The sequence below is a fragment of the Tympanuchus pallidicinctus genome, unplaced genomic scaffold, assembly GCF_026119805.1.
Source record: "Tympanuchus pallidicinctus isolate F22 unplaced genomic scaffold, pur_lepc_1.0 scaffold3, whole genome shotgun sequence".
Classification (NCBI taxonomy): Eukaryota; Metazoa; Chordata; class Aves; order Galliformes; family Phasianidae; genus Tympanuchus; species Tympanuchus pallidicinctus.
This window is the reverse complement of record NW_026294747.1, coordinates 81,060,581-81,081,165: the sequence shown is the minus strand read 5'-3', so window position 1 is coordinate 81,081,165 and position 20,585 is coordinate 81,060,581. Positions and strand designations below refer to the sequence as shown.

The 20,585-nt window shown below is 33.7% G+C and overlaps 1 protein-coding gene across 4 annotated transcripts in view; it reads right to left on the bottom strand.

The window, feature by feature from the left end:
• The window catches only part of AKAP9 (A-kinase anchoring protein 9), a 100,655-nt gene that overhangs the window by 52,208 nt on the left and 27,862 nt on the right, over window positions 1-20,585 (bottom strand). For 2 of the 4 annotated variants that reach the window (XM_052695692.1, XM_052695694.1), the window contains exons 3-13: window positions 18,285-18,329; window positions 12,274-12,327; window positions 11,699-11,869; window positions 8,981-9,136; window positions 8,042-8,239; window positions 4,907-7,354; window positions 3,168-3,381; window positions 2,419-2,498; window positions 1,860-1,992; window positions 1,328-1,425; window positions 436-547 (exon numbers count right to left, since the gene is read on the bottom strand). In XM_052695692.1, the coding sequence (XP_052551652.1) occupies window positions 436-547; window positions 1,328-1,425; window positions 1,860-1,992; window positions 2,419-2,498; window positions 3,168-3,381; window positions 4,907-7,354; window positions 8,042-8,239; window positions 8,981-9,136; window positions 11,699-11,869; window positions 12,274-12,327; window positions 18,285-18,329 (3,709 nt within the window). The remainder of the gene's footprint in view (window positions 1-435; window positions 548-1,327; window positions 1,426-1,859; window positions 1,993-2,418; window positions 2,499-3,167; window positions 3,382-4,906; window positions 7,355-8,041; window positions 8,240-8,980; window positions 9,137-11,698; window positions 11,870-12,273; window positions 12,328-18,284; window positions 18,330-20,585) is intronic. The other 2 variants (XM_052695695.1, XM_052695696.1) reach the window with 2 other exon arrangements.

Here is a 20,585-nt window from a genome sequence, read left to right as displayed (position 1 = left end):
GATTATTTGAATATGAAAAGGGAAAAAAATTATAATAGTATAAATTCATTTCCATCCCAATCTCTTAACAGTGATGCTACTGAACAATTACACCAGTTAAAAATTTATTCATATTAATTTTTTTCCATAGTAGATAACTTAGTCTTCCATTTTGCAAAATTAAACAAAACCTCCCTCTCCTGTTATTTCTTAAGAGTAAAAGAACTCTAACTGTGGAAAACTGAACAAGAACAAACCAAAACTGTTTCACAGAAAGCAATTCTATTAAATTTTAGAGATTTAAGAAAAGAATGGCATCATACTGTAAAATTTGCAAAAAGCTCTGACATGATTCAAGTTGTTGTAAACTAAGAGTCAGTTAAAGGTTAGTCATTCTCTCTTCTCTTGCTCTCTTTGAATACGTATACATGAAAAACATCATATGCATCTTTTTACCCATTAGACTGTGTGAAGAGGCCCGCAAAGATTCCTTTCTTGTTTCCAGACTGTTAGGTTCCTCTTCTTTTCTTCTTTCAGGTTCTGAAGATGACAGCCATGGTTCTTTGACCTAAGAAATAATCAAGTCAATACAAAAGACAGTAATTTGCACAGCAATCATGCAAAAAATATTAACTGTATTATAGACATATACGAAAGGTCAGTGGCCAATACACAAGAGAATGTAATTGACAAAACAAATATGTTTCATTTTACAGCTTGAATGATCAAGTATTCATTTATAGCTAGTTGATCATCCTGTTTAGCCAAGGACAAAGGAACTCGGGTCCTTTGTGAACAGCAAGTTAAACAGAAGCCAGCAATGCTCTAACAAGACAAAAGTCCAGCAGCCCCCTAGGCTGCATTAGAGCACTGCCGTGAAGATGAGGGAGCTGGTATTTCCCTGTTCCACTGCTGTGCTCTCTAGCATGAGAGAAATGAAGTTCAGCAGAGGGCCATAAAGGAGGTGAGGAGCTTGGAGTAATGTTTTATAATGAGAGCCTGAGAGAGCTGGGTAGCCTGGAGAAAAGAAGGTTGCCCACTGGAGTTGTGTGGTTCCCATCCCATCCTTAGAATTGCTCAAAACTCAACAGAATATTGTCTTAGGAAGCCTGCTTAAGCTGACTCTGCTTTCTGCAGGGGTTGGAAGAGACAAACCTTCTGACTCAGGTCATTCTGTGATTCTGGTACACAGGCAGCAGTCTTCTCCAATTTATTTCACCAATCCATTGCTATGTCGTTCAACCAGGATGCATGAGCACGATTTCAAATACATTTTTTCATTTCAAGAGGAATTCACGGAACAGTACAAATTAAAGGCCTATAGACTGTAATACTATAAAAACTTTACCTGTTTACAATCCTTCATCAACTCTGATTGAAGTTTTCTTAGCCTACTGTATTCTTCCAGTATCTTATGCAGAAGTCCTTCCATATGTTCTTGCATAGCTAAGTTAAACAATCGTCAGGGAATTAGAGCAAAAGACAATGAACATTGTATCATAAACCTTAATACAATGTATTATTTACAAGTTCTTTGCTGAAAAGTTATTCAATATAGATAACACACTGAAACAAATGGGGGCACCTCCGAGCTTTAGAATGTACTTTTTCTACATAGTGTTGGGTTTTTTTTGGTAGAACTGCTAGCTTCTACATAAGAAGAAGAAAAACATAATCACTTTTTTCACCAATTTTCACTATAAAAACAGCACAAGGAAATATTCATAAGAAAAGTTGTTCAGAATAGTGAGGAAATCTTTAGTTATTTGTGCACTTATTAATAGCTAAATTAGCATCTGAACAAACAGTGACATAATTGCTAGTTTGAAATATTTGAAATCAATGTTTGTTTAACCAGTTTGATAGTACAATGCCATTACCTTGAATTTGACCACTGTGTTTTGTTAATTCCATATTTTCCTTCTCAGCAGCAGGCCTACTGAAAATATCTTGTTCCCTATCACCAGCTTCTATCACAGTTGAAGATTTTTTATTCCAACTATCACAGAAAATCTGCACAAGAAATGAAACACAGAAAAAAAAGTGAAGAATTGTTTAATAATGTATCAAAAAACACGAAAAAAATACTATAATTGGTACCTGGTAAATGCAAAAAGAATCTTCAACTTTTGATTACATACTTAGTTACTGAAAAACACTGCACTGAAGATTAAGACTAAGCATAAGAAGAATTGCTGCAGAAGGACATGAAACAGTTAATGCAAAAACCTTTGCAACATCATTTTAGAAGATCGATTTGTATTCAGAGATCAAGGCAAAAAGAAAAGCTGCAAAGAAAACCTGTTAAAGATGATGCACAAAGCAGGGTCAGCTAGAGCAGGTTAAAGATGATGCAGAAAAACAAGATGACTCACTGTATATACATAATTCTTCATTTTCAAGTGTTAGACTAAAAAAAAGCTTTTACTTAAATCTTACCTGTGTGAGCCTAGAGCATTCCTCAGTTACAGCTTCATTCAGCTTTTCTATAAGTCTCTGAGAAGATGAGACTTCATCATCTACAAATACAAATAATTAAGGTTATTATTTTTAAACACTTGGTGCACAACAATTCTCCAAATGGCTTCATGTGTCAATGAGCTCTAGAAATATCAAACATTACTCAAAAATACAAGAGAGCAAAGAACTTACTATGCAAAAAAATTGCACAAGGGCAAATAATGGAGGGACAGAAAATAAATCTGACAGCATTGAATCCCACAGAGGAAAAAAGGCAAAGAACAATGTTCTTGAAAGTAGTATCAAAAAACCTTACTTAATAGGGCAGGAAGCCAATTCACAAATTTAAAGACCACTGAATGAAGCAAGCTTAAAAATATTTTCAATGACATATTTGTTTAATATTGTAGTAAATAATACAAATGTAAAGATGAATATTACATCACTCCTTGCAATTAACTGATCTAATACAAATACCAAAACACGAGCTGTAATACTTTCTATTCCTATTTTTTATATTCTTTTTATCCTTTCTTTAAATATACTCAGTAACAGACCATTTATAATAGGGAAATACTATGACAAAAAACACTGTGAAATGTTACTTGAAAATAATTTACTGGACAGACACGTGCTCCTTCTCCCCAAACTCTTGTGTTAATTTTATCTTAAAGACACTATCTATATTTCCTATCAAGAGCTACACTCTTATAATTTTCTCAAGTTACCTGCTGGTTGTATTTTCATGGTCTGAAGCTCCATTTGATGAACTTTTTTAAGATCATTCATCTCTTGTAAATGACTACGTAGAAGCTCCTCTTTAAGACTGCAAAGTTCACTCTCTTTTTCTGCTTTCAGGTGCTCACGGACCTGGTCTACATGAGCTGAATAAACCAGGGAAAGGCAAATGCGCTGTGCTTCCATTTGTAGCTGTAAATCAGCCTTTAAATAAAAATGTACACTTTATAAAGAATGCAAAAAAAAAAAAAAAAAAGAATACAAGAATGTCCAGTCTTGGTAAATTTCTGAAATTAATACTTGTTGAATGGAATGCTGCATATATATTACATATTAAGTAATTTTAAATATGCACATTTTGGAAACCTGAACTGTTACAAAGTAGTTGAGACACTTTTTTCAACTTATAATAATAAAGTAATAATAACAATAAAAAGACAAATTAAATAACAAAACACTAAATGCTTCAGTTTCTGTCATGGACAAGAAAGTTGCAAGTAACAATAAATCTTTACACACTGCACTTCATACTGAGACACAAACTACTTCCTCACAGTTGCTCTATGGCTGAGAACTTGTATGCCCGAGATTGAGTGCAGATTATTTTCTATGGAATTACTACAGAAAATCACATTTGAAACCTGTACTTTTGTTTTGTATGGCACTTGCAGGTGGCATGATAAGTGCCAAACAGAAGACTGATTAGATTTCCAATGAAACTAAATGAAATGGAAAAGAAGAATCTTAAATAGTACACACATCAACTTGATCAGTCTGCTATGTTACCTCATTCTATCTGTGGATAAGAACAAATGTAGCAAACACATGAAAATTTAAAAAAATGACTAAACAAAGCCAGCCCTGCTTTGAGTAGGGTCTGGACCACATGATTTCCAGATGTCCCTTCCAAGTTATGTTATTCTATTCTACAGACTGGAGTGGTTGAAAACTAGCTCCTGCTACAATGGACAGTGGTGTTGTTAAATACTTTGGGTAGAACAGATTCCTAAATGACCTAAACTGCTCCAGCAAGACTAACAGTGCTTGCAGACTAAAAGCTGATATCACAAGGAAGGCTTGGCCTTTATGTTTTTGGAAATCTCAGTGGAGAACCAGGCTATTTTGACTTAATCGAACAACAAACTTCAGTTAAGATCATTTTCCCATGTCCTTTAAAAATGCACATCTCCCTTCACACTCAGAACTAGACACATTACTTAAGAAGTGATAACCATACATATACAAGAAATCTGATAGAGGAATATTACTATTTGACAAGTCTGATAAAAGATAACTGAAAAAGTCAAGAGTTTCTATCTCTCTATGTATTGTTTACCAGAGTATTAAAGAGCTGAAAAGCTAATCATAGATGAAAAAAATGTGTTTTGACTAAGTTTTCATCACAGGTAATTCCATGCTACATCAAAAGATGAAGTGCTCTAGATGTCTTCTCCTCCCTATTGCTTTGCTGTTGTTGATTTAATTGAATGTAATTGAAAGATATTTCTTCCACCGAAAAATAGCATCCTTCTACATACTGACCACAATTCACAGGTCCAGTCATTCATACAGTAACTTAAAACTATGAGCCACTCTGACACGTACTTATAATTTTTCACATGCATTTTGAAGCAGTTAAAAGGAAAAATAGGATACAAGTTTCCAAAGGCAAGCTCCTAAAAGTTACCATAGGTAAATGATTCTCTCTCCACAGTTTTACGTAACATACCTGTTCTGATTTTAATGTATTCACTTGCTGCTGAAGATTATTATTTTCAGTCTGTGTAATGGCTATTAATGATGCTTCACCTGTCAGTCCGTCTGTCATTTCATGCAAATGTTCTACAAAAGCTGGCTGTTCTGGTTTCAACATTTGCTGAACTTCCTGTACTTCTGTAACCTGATGACAGATAGCTTTACCCGAGCCCCGATTTTCTCTTACATTTATTCCTTCAACAACTTCATTGTTTGGAGAAGATGTTTTATTTCTACTTTCACACGCTGCAGTAGCAGTCTCTCGACCTTTTCCTTTAAAGCATTTTGTCTTAGGTTCAGTATTACTAACACTTTCTCTCTTAGCATGGCTAATTATACATTCTAGTTCTTTGCATTTTGCTAGAACTTTGTCTTTCTCATCTTTTAAGGATTTAACTTTTTCACTTAAATGACAAACTTCACTATGCTTTGACTTCAGCTGTTCAGAAAGATCGGAAAGTCTCAGGGATAATTCCAGTTTCTCACGCTGGGTAACTTCAAGCTTTTCCATAAGTTCTGTTGCATCTTTTTCAACAACTTCTCCAGCTTCAGGAGTGTCTGCCTTAAACACCCTTTTTTCGTTTCTCTCCTCAAAACTGGAAGTTCTACTTTTAAATAAAACTGGTCTACTGCTTTGCAGATGCTGAAGTTCTTCACTCAAAGCTTTAAGTTTGATTTTATATTCAGCTTCCAGTTTATTCATGTTCTCTTCTAACACATTCTTCGCCTTCAGAAGACTTTCACATTCTTTCTGCAGCCCTTTGTTATTAGCTTTAAGTTCTTTCTCAGTAGACAAAAATGCACTCTTCTGCCTTTCAGTATCTTCTTGGAGTTGAATATTTTGTTTCTTAAGTTGCTCATTTTCAGTAATCAAGTTTTCTATTCTTTTTTGCACATCCAAATTTTCTGGCTTAGAACTCACACTGTCATTCAAAATGGCATTTTCTTCAGAGATTACTAACATACTTTTTAATTTCTCTTCAAGAGTTTTGTTTTCCCCTTGAAGAAGATTATTCTGTGTTTCAAGTTCACTACATTTGTTTTGAAGGCTATCTTCTGTCTCCCTCATTTGTTTCTGCATCAATTCAGTTTTAAGCTGCAGCTCTTGAATTTCTTGTTCAAGACTACCTTTTTCTTTTTCTTCTTGCCTAAGCACTTCAATTTCTTTCTGCAGTTCATGGATCTGAAGTGTCATTTCTTCAGATTTAGAATTTACAATAGACTGCTGTAAATCTTTAAGCTTTGAAATCTCTAATACCAACTGGTTTTGCTTTGTGATTAAATTGTCCTTTTCAAGCTGCATGGCTTCTATCTTTTGACTCATTTCTTTTTTCACTCCATCCAACTGCTGCTTATGGTGCATATTCAAGTTGTCTTTAAGGCTTTCGATGTTCACCATGTGCTCTTTTTGTAAGTCTTCTTTAAGTCTGGAAAGCTCCTCTTCATGACTAAACAAAAGCTTTGTCCTCAGTCTCTCTAATTCTGCTTCTTGAGATTCTGCCATTCTGTCCAAAACTGCATCCTTCTCTCTTTCTAGCATTTCAAGTTTTATTTTGTAATTTGTGACTTCTGCCTCATGTTTTAGTTCCAATTCCTTCCTAAATTCTGAGGCAGAAGTCAGCTGAGATTTTAGATCTTCAATCACAAACTGATATTTTTCAGCTTCATTCAACCTACATTCCATATCCATTATAGTTTGTTTGGCTCTTTGAACCTGCTCCCTTGAAAAATTCAGCTCTTGGAGAAGATCTTCAATTTTAGTTTGCTGAAGAGACTTCTCTGCTGAAATGACTTCCATCTGTTGTGACAGTTCTTGCTTTATTTTTTCCCTTTCATTATCAGCATCTTGCAATTTCACATTCAGTTCATTAATTTTAATATTCATTAAATGCATTTGATCTTTATTAACATTATCACTCAAACATAGACTTGACGTTTTCTCCAATTCTACTTTTTGTTGCGCAAGACGTTGTTCAATTTCCATTGCATGCTGCTTAATTAATTCTTGCTTCATTTGTACTATCTGCTGGCCATGCATTTCATCTAATTCAGCCTGAAGTTGTGCCAGTCTCCTTTGTGTTTCTAATTCCATTCTTTGCACAATGTCAGCTTCAGACTGGCTGTCTTTATAACATCGTTTCTGTAGTTCTTCCACAGTTCCCATTAATTGTTTTATTTCATCAGAACATTGTCTTTCTTTCTGTTTGTAGGTGGTAAGTTCAATTCTCATATTACTTATCTCCAGGTTCTTTAGTGAAATTTGTTCTTTTAATTCTTCATGCAATTTACTGACATCTGATAATTTTTCCTTAAGCTGAAATGACTTTTTTTCTTCTTCTTTAAGTTTTGCTTCCAGTTCTTCAACTAATGCTTCTTTTTCTTGTAGTTTATTCATATCTTCTTCCTCATTTCTTTGCTTTTCCTTAAAAAAGGAGCAAAAGCAATTTTAGTTCATTGTCTGGACACACTGGAACATTTATAAACTTAGCTATTGAACCATTATGTCCTTCTTGACAATATCTTTGGCTAGAGATCATTTATAAAAACTAAATTAATTATTTATTGCCTTCTTTGTAAGGATTTCTGTACATTTGGGATATGTGATTTTTTCCCTCCATATGAAAAAAAAAAAAATCCCAACAAAAACAAACATATAAATAAATAATTTCCTTTTTTTTTCCGGTTGTGCTATGTTATTCCAAAACCAATTTTGCACAATTTCCTGCAAGCTTTGCTTTTTTCTCACTTTTAATTTTTAGCTACTTCTCAGCTTTCAATTGTGGACAATATTAATTTATATAAGAAATTAATTCCATGTGACAGAAGACTGTTTATGCAAATTCTTCTAATTTTTTTCTAACAAAATGTCATTTAATAAAGGCATTTTAATGTTGTATAGTTTCAATAATTCTTGTAAATGTTTTGCAGTTTTTAAAAATGCAATACATATTGTTGACATAAGCACTTAAGCTGAAAATTCTAAGTAAATAATATATATGTTAATAGATGTGGGTCTTTAAAAAGGGCCAAAAAAATTTCAACAAGACTAACTACAAGATCATGAAAAGGAAACAGAATAGCAAAGGCACATTTCTGGTAAGGAACATACCATTTCATATGTTTTGATCATGCCTTGAAGATGTGTTATCTGAACTTCAAATTCTTCATTTTTCTTTTGGTAATTCTTGAGCAGACATTCTTGATCTTCTAGCTGTTGCTGATGAGAAAGTATCTGTTGCTTGGCTTGCAATAAATCAGCAGCTGTGCAACTGTGGCTGGTGTTCCTTAGCGCTTCACTTGCTTGTAACTTGTATATATTAAAAAATAAATAAATAAATCAAGATTACAAGAAGCAGTTTGATTACAGAGACAGCTATGATTTTCACTTTCTTATTACACCTCATAAGCACGAACATAATCCTAACATTTTAGAAAGTTTCTTACAAGGAACTGAAATACTATTACAATCAACAAAAAAATTTAATATGAAATTGTTTTACAGTGAACTAGCACAGAACAGCAGTGTTTCAGAAAAGTCTCAAATGGTAAGACAAACTACTCGTAATTACTGTTCCCCAAATCCAACTTTAATTTATTAACAGAATTAATTAATTTGGTAATTAAAAGGAATGAACACCACAAGAGGCAGATTTTATCCAAAAATATAGGACTGGAGCATTAAACAGTGACACACCAAAGCTAATGGCTGGCTGTTTTGATTGGAAAGGTAACAAGTTGGATTTCAGCCCAAAACTTTAAGAACAGTAATTACATGAGCTTTTTCTTCCTAAGATAGCTGTCATCATCCACTATTTATCGGCAGCTATTACTAAAGAGAAAGAGAAAACAGACTCATCTCTATTATTTTATATCTTCTACAATGATGACTGTAGGACTGTTAAACTGACTGCAGATCTATAGCAAGGAACCAAGTCTCCAAAAACACAAAATCACAAAATTTTGCTTCTGCAGGAATCAGCTATTTATGTATCCTCCAAAGTGACACCAATTTTAAAAACCGAATAAACTTGCTAGTGCTGTAACTTACATGTTGAAACTGGATTTGCAGTTTTTGGCTTTGCTCTGTTAGCTCTAAGAACTCCCTCATAGTTTCATCCTTTTCCTTCCGTGCCTGCTGTAGGTTAGTGGTAAGCTGAGTGATGATATCATCTCTTTTTTTGATAGCAGCTTCAAATTCTTGCAGCTACGAAAGATAAAATTTAAACTAGTAATACACATCAAACCCATAGATAGAAAAAACAGCTTATTCTTGTTAAGCAGGAATATCTATTCCCTTACCACTCTACTAAAAAGATGTCACATAGACATACCAGGGAATTTGCTTTCACAAACTCTTACACGTAAGTAATTCAGAAACACTTGTTTATTCTCATTCAGCAGTGCACAAATTCTCCATGAACACACTCATCAAAAGACAAAATCTGAGATTTTGAGAAGTTAAATTTAGAATTTGCTTTAGAACTAGAGAGAATGGCCACATAAACAAACCATCACAAAGGTAGTCCAGGTACTTAATTATAAAGTATCAGCAATTTTGCCCAACTATTCAGGTCTACGTACTTTTCCCACAATAAATGCAAGCTATGCCACTTCCCACTAAAGGTGCAATAAATTGCATTCATTTTATTAAAGGTATAAAAGAGAGGCCGTTCAATATCTTACATTGCAGAACTTACTCATATAACTGCAAGAGAAAATTAGCTCAAGTCGCACATCTGATGCAATGTATTTAATAGATTCATCTTTTGTAATTTGTAGTGATGAAGAAATTATAAAAGGACAGGAAAAAATTCTTTTGCAAGGTTTTTTGCTTTTGTTTTTGTTTGGTAACAAAATCCAGGTAGTAAGAAATCCTACAATAAAAATTGGAACTGTATTTAAGTACATAAACAGATTTGTTATTCACTTTCAAGTCACTTTGTCAATTTGAACTCCTTCAAGGCTAGTACATGCTTCATCTCTATGCTTTGAAAATTTCTCAAATCACTCATTGCCTTCTGCAACTACTTAGTTTACTATGCTCTCAAAAAGACGTTTCTCCAGATCATATGCCAATCCTTGAAGTAAAATTATACCTCCAGATACAGCTTACTGATTTAGAGGATAGAGACATTTTTCAATGGGACATACAAAGGAAGAGGCCTTTAAACATGCTAAACTATGAAAATTCAAGAAAAACCTTTTGAAGTTCTTTTCAGAACACTGTGGGGAATTCCTAACTTAAAAGGCACAGATGTAGTGGAAATACCAGATGCTTGTTATAATGAAGAAAATTTAGGAATAGATCAGGTACTTAAGTGTGTCCTATCTTTCCTCTTGCATCTGCTCAAAGAAATTTAAAAATTTATCTGTTCATATCTACCCACTGTTATATGTTCCCTTTCAATTTCTTTTATTCTGCCATTTTATTTTAACAAACAGGCAGAGATAATGCACACAATGTGTCTTTTGCAGCTGCTCCTTTTAAAAATTCTTTGCTTCTTCTGAAAGATACACTGTATGCATTTGTCAGCAGGGATATTACACACTGTACCACTGTCATGAAGAACATGCTGCAGCTAAAAACAATTTTAAACATTACTGTACTGCAAAATATTTTAACAGATTTTTAACTTTTTTTTAAAAAAAGTAGTCATGGTCATTTAAAAATGTAAACATCTCCACTTTAATCTTTCTCATGCAAAACTAGCAGTAGTTTTGCTACTAACATGATTGTTTGAAACTAAAATTACATTATGTTCTTTAGTATGCTGTAATTATGAATATTACACTTAGCACAATGGACACAATGGATAATTAGAAGCTAAGTCTGACTTAAAAGACAACACCAGGGATTCACCAACAGACAAAGCAATGATAAACCTGCAAGGTGATCACTCAAAGATTACTTCAGTGTAGTGGAAAACATGACATCCATTTTCACAGATAAAGTACAAATGGAAACAGCAGAAAATTATAACTGCACAGCAATAATGAAGTTGAAAATGACTCAATTTTAAAACAATTTTTGTGTTCTGTAGAACTTTGCAAAGCAAAGGCAGGCATACCATGATGATCTGAATTCAAATTAAAGGAGAAACTAAAGACATGAAGCATGACATAGCACTGACTTTAAAGAATGTAGAACTTGCTTAAACTGGAAGAAAAAATATTTTATATTCTTCACTTTAAAATCTAATGTTATACGCCAATGGTATTTCTAACTAGAGAAATACTTCCACACAATTGCAAGTTATTCAATCTCTCTTCGAACATCTTGGTACAGTGGCCCTGTAATTTCAGATTGTGAAGCCTGATCAAAACAAACAAAAGGGAAACAAACACCTTTTTAGTTCAAGGATCAACTCAGCAATACCATTCCTTAAAAAGTAAAACCTTATTTATTTTTATTTTTATTTTATATCTTTGAGGAACAAGAAGGTACTAAAAAATGGAGTATCTGCAGAATACAAGAATTAGGACTTTTCTTCAAGAAAATCATCTTCCCATTTCAGAGTCAAAGAAAGTCACTGCAAAGAATGCTGAAATTTTAGTCACAAAATATAGAGAGAAAGGACACACAATGAAAATGCCACTCAAATAATAGAACACACGGTATATGATTAAAAGAAATTACACATAATTCTATATCACACACTGACTGCATTCTGAACATCTGCCCTTAAGAGTAAATTCTTTCAGGTGACACTTTGCATTTTTGCACATAACCGAGTAGCAAGCAGAAAGCAACATAAGGTAATTATACCTGTTGCAATCCTTCTGTACCATATGCTGCCCTCATTTCTTCTAGCTCTCTGTTTAGCTCTTCAATCTCTTGTTGTTTCTCAGCCAATTCATTCTCCATCACCTTTAGTTGCACCAGAGAGTGTTGCATTCCATGCTCTGAACAAATCTCTCCAACTCCAAATTCTTCTTCCTAAATTAATCCAAGTTCCTTAACATACCATTTTTTATGCTTTTTAAAGATAAGTAAACTCGAATATCAAATTCTGTATCAAAAGGCACTGTAGAACATTAACATATAGTACAGCATTGAAGATCTTATTGTCATGGCAACCTCCTTTGTTAGTATAATTCACATCTCAAAAGCATGAAGCGTTCTGCAAGTTCTGCTTTGTAACATTAGCCTTAGTACAAGTAGTAAAACATTTTGCATTTCAAGTTTAAAGGTAAACAATATTCATATGACAAGCAATGCAGATACAGAGCACAGCATGCAAAATAAAGTATTAGTCAACAACACAGTTTCTGTTCAAAATGAACTGTTCAAGGTTTTTAGTATTCTTTATTAGTATTACAGTTCAATTTGCAGTACTGTACCCTGATCAAGTCTGTAGGTATAGCTGTTCTTGTCACAAAACTGCAACCATTTACCTGTATAAAGACAATTCCTAAATACATTATTACTTGAAATAAAGCTTGATTTCTATTTTTAATTTGTTTGAACCTTATACGATGATTCCTGCAGAGTCATGTGAATTCTTATGCTACAAAAATTTATTTCATTGGAAATACAAAATACCTTTCTGAAAGATTTTGGAATTGAATTTAGCACAAGCAAAAGTTAAGCCCCCTTCCAAAATTACAAAAACAGATTCTACTGTCTAAAACCAAAATACACGTAAGCATACATACAAAACAAAGGAATTCAGATCTAAAGGTCAGTGCAAAGCTTTGTCTATAGTAATACTGCATTTTAAACTGCACATTTAATATTTCTAAATATTAATAAACATAGTTGTTTTCAAAAATATGTTTACCCCAAATCTACTATTTCTAAGAGTCACCAATCTCTACAGCAGATGAAAGGCAGTGTCATAAACTGACATTCACAGCCTGAAGGAATTTTTTAAGAATGAAAAATAGCAAGAATTGCACATTCAACATGAGACTCGTGAAAAATCCTTTCACTCACCTAATAGTGCCACTCATATCAAGCTTCCATGAGATTTTGGTTCTAGAGAGCGTACAACCCAGTAATGATGAATTTCCAAAGAGTAAGTGCAAGTCAAAGTAGTAGTTATATATCAAAAAATAATAATTAAGAACTCAACATAAAAGGAATCTTCTGTTGTATTCATGACAAACTGTCAGACAGGCAGGCTTTTAAAATCGCAGACCAATGTCTTAAAACAAGAAAGCAAGACAAGCCGTACTTCTCCTCAGAGCTCTGCATCACATTAGAGTCTGAAAAAAAATAACAGCACTAGAATGGAAAGGTATCATACCATTTCACATACGAATATTGTGCTCACATTAAAAAAAAAGGAGGGGGGCTATATAGCTCAGATACCTGCCACAGTTAAGATTAGGCTTATTTACAAAAGACCATCATGTCTGAGCAAATCAATATGTTACCCGACATGGAAGTGCACTACTGATGAGATCAATATTGTTATTAAATTTGTATTAAGAGAAAGAATAATCCCGCATTAGCTTTGAATTTGCAGAGCTGAAACATGGCCATTTTCAATTCCTGACTTCCTCAATGTAAAGGAGGACATCACAATGAGATTATTAGTACCTTATTTTAGAGAGAATAAATAAGATTTCAGCAAACGTCGGTGCCGACAACTCATGGAGGCAGTGCACATCACTTGTGTTTTGCCAGATGTTTGCTTTTCATTCAGAAATACAAGTGTCTACAGAGTGCCTGGCAGTAATGTCTTTATTTGGATTCCGGCTCATGGCCCGGATTAAAACTTCTTTTCCTTCTTTTTAACCATTATTTAATTTAGACTTAATTGATAAAGATGTAGTGTATGATTCTTGTAAGCTACCACACAGAGAAGTGAACGCACTTCTCTTCCCATGAATCATTTCAGTGTGGAACAACCAGTGACTCTTACACGCTTTATAATAAGCTCTGCTACGGCAGACATAAATGCCTTCATTAGATGTTCCAGACTCCCTGGCAGCTTAAAAAAATCTTAAAAGGGATTTTAGCATATCCAAACAACTGTGTGGAACTTTAGAAATGCTGCTTCATGTCACAGAAGCCTTGTTGTTAGCTGTAACAGACATGAACCACAGTAACACCTTAGTCAACTCTGTTTCTCATCCCACACCTTCTCCTTTCAAATTTCTTATGCCTCCTTTTAAAATGCAAGTTACAGCAACAGGACATCACTGTGCACTGTAATCTACTCAAAAAGGCCTCAGATCACCACTCTGAGCGCTGTCTGGTTGGGATCCCTGTGAGCAGCTGCAGGCTGTTAGCTTCAAAATACCTCATTTCAAAATTAATTTCTTACTCCTCTACTATATAGGAAGCCTGAAGTCTCAGATATTAACTTCAGTGTTAACAGATGTCTGCACAAGGCCTACTGGGCTCAGGCACTGTCTCCTGAGTCCTGTAGTTAATCTGTACACAGTTCTTCTTTAAGCCATCTTTTAATTTGTTCTTTTAAAGCTTTGCAATTCACCTTTAACTCTGAAATTTCCTTATACCTTAAAGTCTCATGAAGTGCTTAGTTACATATTCACAGAATACAATTACACGTTTCAAGAAGAAATCAAACCACATAAGATAAGATAAAGGAAGGTAATGGAAGCAAGGAATAATGAGCCCTGAATACAACTGCATAAAAAAATAACCACAATGTAAGGAAAAACTCAATTTTACAACACATTTGCTACTCAGGAACAACTGCTTGGGTGAACATAAGGTATGTGGGTTATGGAAGTCCCCCAAAGGACATCTTAACTTCAAGTTTTCTTCCTTGCTTGTATTTTCAAACTAATTCACAAGCATGGTATTTACTAATATTATAACATATAAATACAATTTGTAGTCTATTCTAGTCTAAAAGAAAAAACATAATTTCTATTGCATCAGTAAATACATATGCTTAGGCAAGTGAACACAAGCTTCTTCAGAAAAATACAAGTGAAAAACTTCCACCATTAAATAAGGCAGCAATTTATGACAACTGCCACCAGAGGTCAGGATTAAATTTATGAAATCACTGCACTTCACTACAGATTCAACACAGCCTTGCTAATGTTCCTTAGACTTTGGAATTCCTGAAAGCATACCTCAAAAACACTGAGTTGTTACACAAAATATGTTATTACGGGTAACAGTGATGTCCATGCTACAGAGAATTCTCCTTATATACTGCAAACTTGGGCTTAGTGATCACTCATTGCAAAATGTAAAAAATATCCAAATGCATGAAAATAATTTAACCACTTATAAACTGGCAAGCAGAATTCTGGTTTGAAAACTGTTTTGATTTAGTAGTAGAAACATACAAAAGTATCTGGAATAGAGTTACATTTTACCTAATGTTTTTAGTTTTTTCTTTTCTTGTGCATTTTGGACACTTGGTTATTTAAAAGAATTAATACTTAGGCCTCAAACACTGCTTGACTGTGCTCTTAGGATTTTAATCAATTTTCTAGTTACATCACAATTGACTTTATGGAACATAGCTAAAATTAGCAATTATGACAACTGGGGAAAATAATCTTGTTTTTTTTTTTTAAACTCTGTAAGTGAAAATAATTTTCAGTTTCTCTCAAAAATAATGACAATCATAGAATGTAAATAAGGCTAGTAACTTTTTACAAAAAACAAGTCTTCAAAAATATTATGGTTTAATGTATTTTTCCATACAGTATTAAAACACAACAGAAGATTTCTTTGTGTGATGACTATGCATAAAGGTTAACATATAGAATATCATTAGCATTTACAAAGAAAAGGGAAAGAAATAAGGATCAAGAAAGGGAAATAAAATAATTTTGTAAGTTTTCGTATCTACATTTTTTGCGGTACAGTTTGCAAATTGGGAAGAGGCACTGAGAGAAAAAAATAATCCATGCAGATTACATCAATACCATAAAAATTAAGGAATATAGAAAATATACAGCAACAATTTTACCTTACATAGTTATAAAAAAGCCCAAACAACTAACTGCTGAAAAAGCCTGATTTCCCTTAGTTCGGAGGTTAAACCATAAATGTACATACATAATCACCACAATCATTTAATATAAAATTATTCAGGTAGGTTTCATTCTTGCTCAAACTGAATAATTTGTTTCAGAAAGGAAGTGGGTCATATAAAAGATTTGTCAATCTTCAGTCTGAGTACCACCTTTAACAGTGTAGGTATTTAGAAAGATGACAGAAGAACATTGGAGAAGAGACCATATGAAAAAAAAGATCCTGTAACACAAGAATTTTGATAGAAACATTCCCTAGTTCCTTCAATATATATATATATATATATATATTTTAGTAAACTACTTACAACCATGTGTCTGGTAATAAAAAGCCTCTCAAAGAGGGATGTGCTCATCACTAAATTTCATCCAAATCCCCAAGAGAAGGGGCTCAATAATTAAAAGCATATGGCTTATTTTAACAACTATAACAAAGCAAATGATTTATGACTTATTTCACTGTGAGCCCCAACTTCAACATAATTTCTGACAAAAACCACTACAGAGAACACAGTTGTTCTGAAAGATGAACAAAAAGATGGATGAAAAAGACTTGTATTTGTACAAATGGATGGATTCAAAGAATTCCAAAATGGGGGTCAGGTCCTTTCAGTAATTAAAAGGAAGCTTACAAAAAATACAGAGAGTGTGTAGATAAATGAACATCAATGCCATTATCAACTATTTTCAAAGGTTCACTCTTTCCATACTCCATTTAGCAATGATTACATACTGTGGTGATGTATATATTCTAAAAAGTTACAGTAAGGTCACAGCAGATATTAAAAAGTGTATTTGTTTCACTTTCAATGGCAAACTCTGTGACATGCTGCACTATCAATCATCTTACCACATTTAAACTCAGATTCTTTTTGTTCTTTCCTTCTTCTAATTCATTGAACAAAATAACTCATATTTTATCTAAGACAAATATTAAACCTTTAATCCGACTTTTTTCCTCACTTAAGCTTCAACCCTTTGAACCGTTCAGTCTTTCATTTATTACTTCTTTCTTCCATTTACAGAACTGTCAAACAGCTGGACTGGACTCTTCAACCCAGATGTGCCTGACTCAGATTTTTTTTTCTATTTGCATCACATCTAACATGCCGTAACAATGATCATAACTGGACCAAGGGTCCATTTGTTTCACTAATCAATGTCTGAAAGTAATCAACAATAAATGTGAAGGAATATTTTCAGTGCACTCCCAAGCATCTTCTCCTAACACAGCAGAAGAAAGTGAGAATGCTTATAAACAAGACAGGAGGAAGATGCAGGAAAGAAAGAATCTAAATGGGGAAGAGAGATATGATAAAAAAACTCAAACTAAAAAGTCTAAAACAAAATTTATGGAAAAATTTTATAACAGTGATTTCACAAGAGGCTAAGAAGAAGTACAGTGATCCTGTCCTAGAAAAGGCTAAATCAAGGAAAGAACACTATGTGTCCTAAATCAAATCACTTCAGCAATGAAAGCATGTTGATTACCTGATCCTCTCTTACTAGCTGCCAAAGTTAAGATTCTGGGGTATTTTGCAAAAGTGCTGCACTACAAAAAGTGGACCATAACTACAGAAAGCTCATGTTTGAACCATGATTTTTTATTTTTTTTTTTAATTATAAACAATTTTTATAGGAATCAGATATTCTACAGCTATTTCTTGCAAAAATGTTCTCATCACACAGTTGAACATGAAGTAGTTTCTCCTTACAAACAATAAACTGTTTTATTTGGCAAGAACGGATTTTCATATTGCCTACTTCCCTCTTAAGTGACAGGGACACATAGTGGATGTCTTGGTGTGCAGTATCTAAGGCCTGTACCCAGACACTCATTCTCCCCCACAGGCAGGATGGGGAAAGAATTGGAAAAAGACAAAATCATGGGTTGAGACAAAAATAGTTCAAGAAGTGTAGGAAAAATAAATGATGCAAAGGCATTCACTCACCACCTACCAGCAACAGAGTGATGACCAGCCAGTGTTTGAGCAACAGCTACTTTGGAACTCATTAAAACATAATCAACTTGTTAAATATTTTTATGCAAATGAGATGGAATGCAAATTAGAAGGAATTATGCACAGCTCAATGGCAATACAAAGCATTACTACAACCACAATGGTGACAATGTTACAACAGCTCATAAATCCGCAGTACTACTGATAATAGTACCCATCCTATTATGAAGTCAACAAAATGTTTGCTTTAATGGTATATTGATCATACCAGTAATGATCTCAAACAGCTTTGTATATAACATCACGTGTACTCTTTCGTTCTTCCTCTTTTTGGAAAACAGTGTACAGCATTTCAATAAACATGTAAAAGAAAAAGTCAAAAGTAAAGTTAGAAAGGAAGTGTTACTTCAGTCTTACCTCAGAACTGTAATCTTCTACTGCAGTGGAAATTTCAATTTCCGGCTAAAACAAAATATTAAAATATTTACAACGATGGCAATCTACAAATATTAAAGAAGATATTTTCCATTCCTTTCTGAGAAGATAGACAGTATTCAAAAAACATAAGAGGTGTCCATTAATGTGGTTTGAATATATATAGCAAAGGTCACCTTAAATTCCTTGAAATCCCGGATTTAAATAAAAGCAAATTAATTTGCTCAAAACCAGGAAAAATTGCACTGTTATGCATTTTCCTTATGTAGATAACAAATATGTGGACATATAATCCACTTTGCCGAAGCAAAGGCAACATTAATGGGAATCTGTCACAGTTTAGTTGTGCAATATCTTCTAGCAGCACAAATAATCTTTTAAAACTGTCTACTTCAGCCTTCAAAACAGTCTAGTTATTTCTTTGGCTGCTAATACTAAGTATATTTACCAAGGGGTTTATTCAAAGAGAGCTACAGAAAGATGGACAAATAAACTCAAGTTAAGTGGATATGTCTTCTGAGTTAAGAGCTTAATCCACCCCTTGCTAAAAATCAATTAAAAAACTTAAATCTTATGAGCGCACACATCAATCTCCAACAGTGTAAGACTTCAATGTCATTCTTCAGTTGCTTTATTCCCAAAACCTGACCAACCATAATTCATTAAAAAAACCTTCAATTATTAAGCCATCCACGCTCTATGCTTCTATTATTCTTTGGTCAGCAATTTTAAATAGCCCATCAGAGGGGTTCAGTTTAAAAGCAAATAATTTTAAAAATAATAATTATATACATATATATATACACATACACATTTTGTTAGCAACACAACACAAAGGTGTTCATCAGTTCTACCATTAATTTATGGAATCGGAAATAGGTTTCTGTTTCACTATGACTTTAGGTTGCTAGTTAACCCTTCTTTGACCAGTCATGCTTTTTCTTATAGGTAATTGCTTCTAGCAGTAAAATTTTGTTCTTTAATATTTTCTTTGCTAAGAACATAGTTGATGACTAAAATACACAGAACAAACATCTTGAAGTCCCTTTATAGCCAACTAGCACCTAGGCAGCTACTACCACAATGATAACACATTAGACATAAGTACTTCACAGAAAATCAAAATGAATTCCACTGCTGAACGTTATTCAGAGGAAATACTACAAGATGATACAGAAAGAAGGAAATCTGCATATGGAAAACAGGATGCCCTTTTCAGAGAACCTTTTTTCTATATGCAGTTAAGCATTGCTCAGAAGAGATGTTCTACAGTACCGGATGTCCAACATTATCACAGGACTAACAAAAGAACTAATACTAAATTAGCCACAACTGAGAAGTGATAGTTATGCTCCCTTAGAAAATCCACACAGGTGAACATTCGTTAACAGAATCCATTGACTTTTTGAAGGACTTCAATGTAAACTGTTATGCAAACATAACTACGAAATTCTAGATTCATTTTTGAACATGGATTAATTAGTAGGCAGAAGCAAAAACAAGTTTATTTTAGGTAGGCCAGTTTGCAAGAAAATTTTAATTACAGAAAAACAGCAAACAAAATCCTGCTGCAGTCTATAATAATGTGGCTTCCAGATAGGATAAATTTAGAAAAGGATTATTAACTAAATATGGTCTTAATCAAGCAAAAACTTCCATATAAAGAACAAGATTTACCAGTGGAACTATCAGTGCATCTCTACTTTATTCTCCTTAAATAAGTCTGCAGTGAGGTACCCACCACTCAGTGTCTAAATTTCCCACATCAGAAATCACCACCAACAAAGAACTAATCTGAGTGCATGAGTTTTCTTGTCTTTGGAAATACGAAACTCAGCCTCATAAATTTTCAAGCTAAAACCCCAAATGCTTTGTACATACACAAAGACTTTTCTTCTACATGGCTAATTTCAGAGTTAGTAAGTCTAACTATACACCACTATTTATGGAGAGTTTGTCATTTACCCCAAAGAAAATTTGCAAGATATCCCAGCAGTCCTTGGCCAGATTGTTAGTTTTTGTCATAACTGTCCAGAGAATCCAGTATCTCCTCTTGAGAAGCTCACTTTATCACTGAACAGGATTACTTCCAAATATTGCCTGAGCAAAAAGATCTTCATTCTGCAATTTCATTTTTTTTTTTTTTTCCTAATTCTTTCTACATTTTATTTCACTTTCTTTATTCTTCCTTCCCTCCTCACCCCTAATGTTTTCCACTTTATTGTACATCCCGGGATGTTTCTTTCCTAGCTCAAGCCTTTGGTTGTCCTTTGCTTTCATACT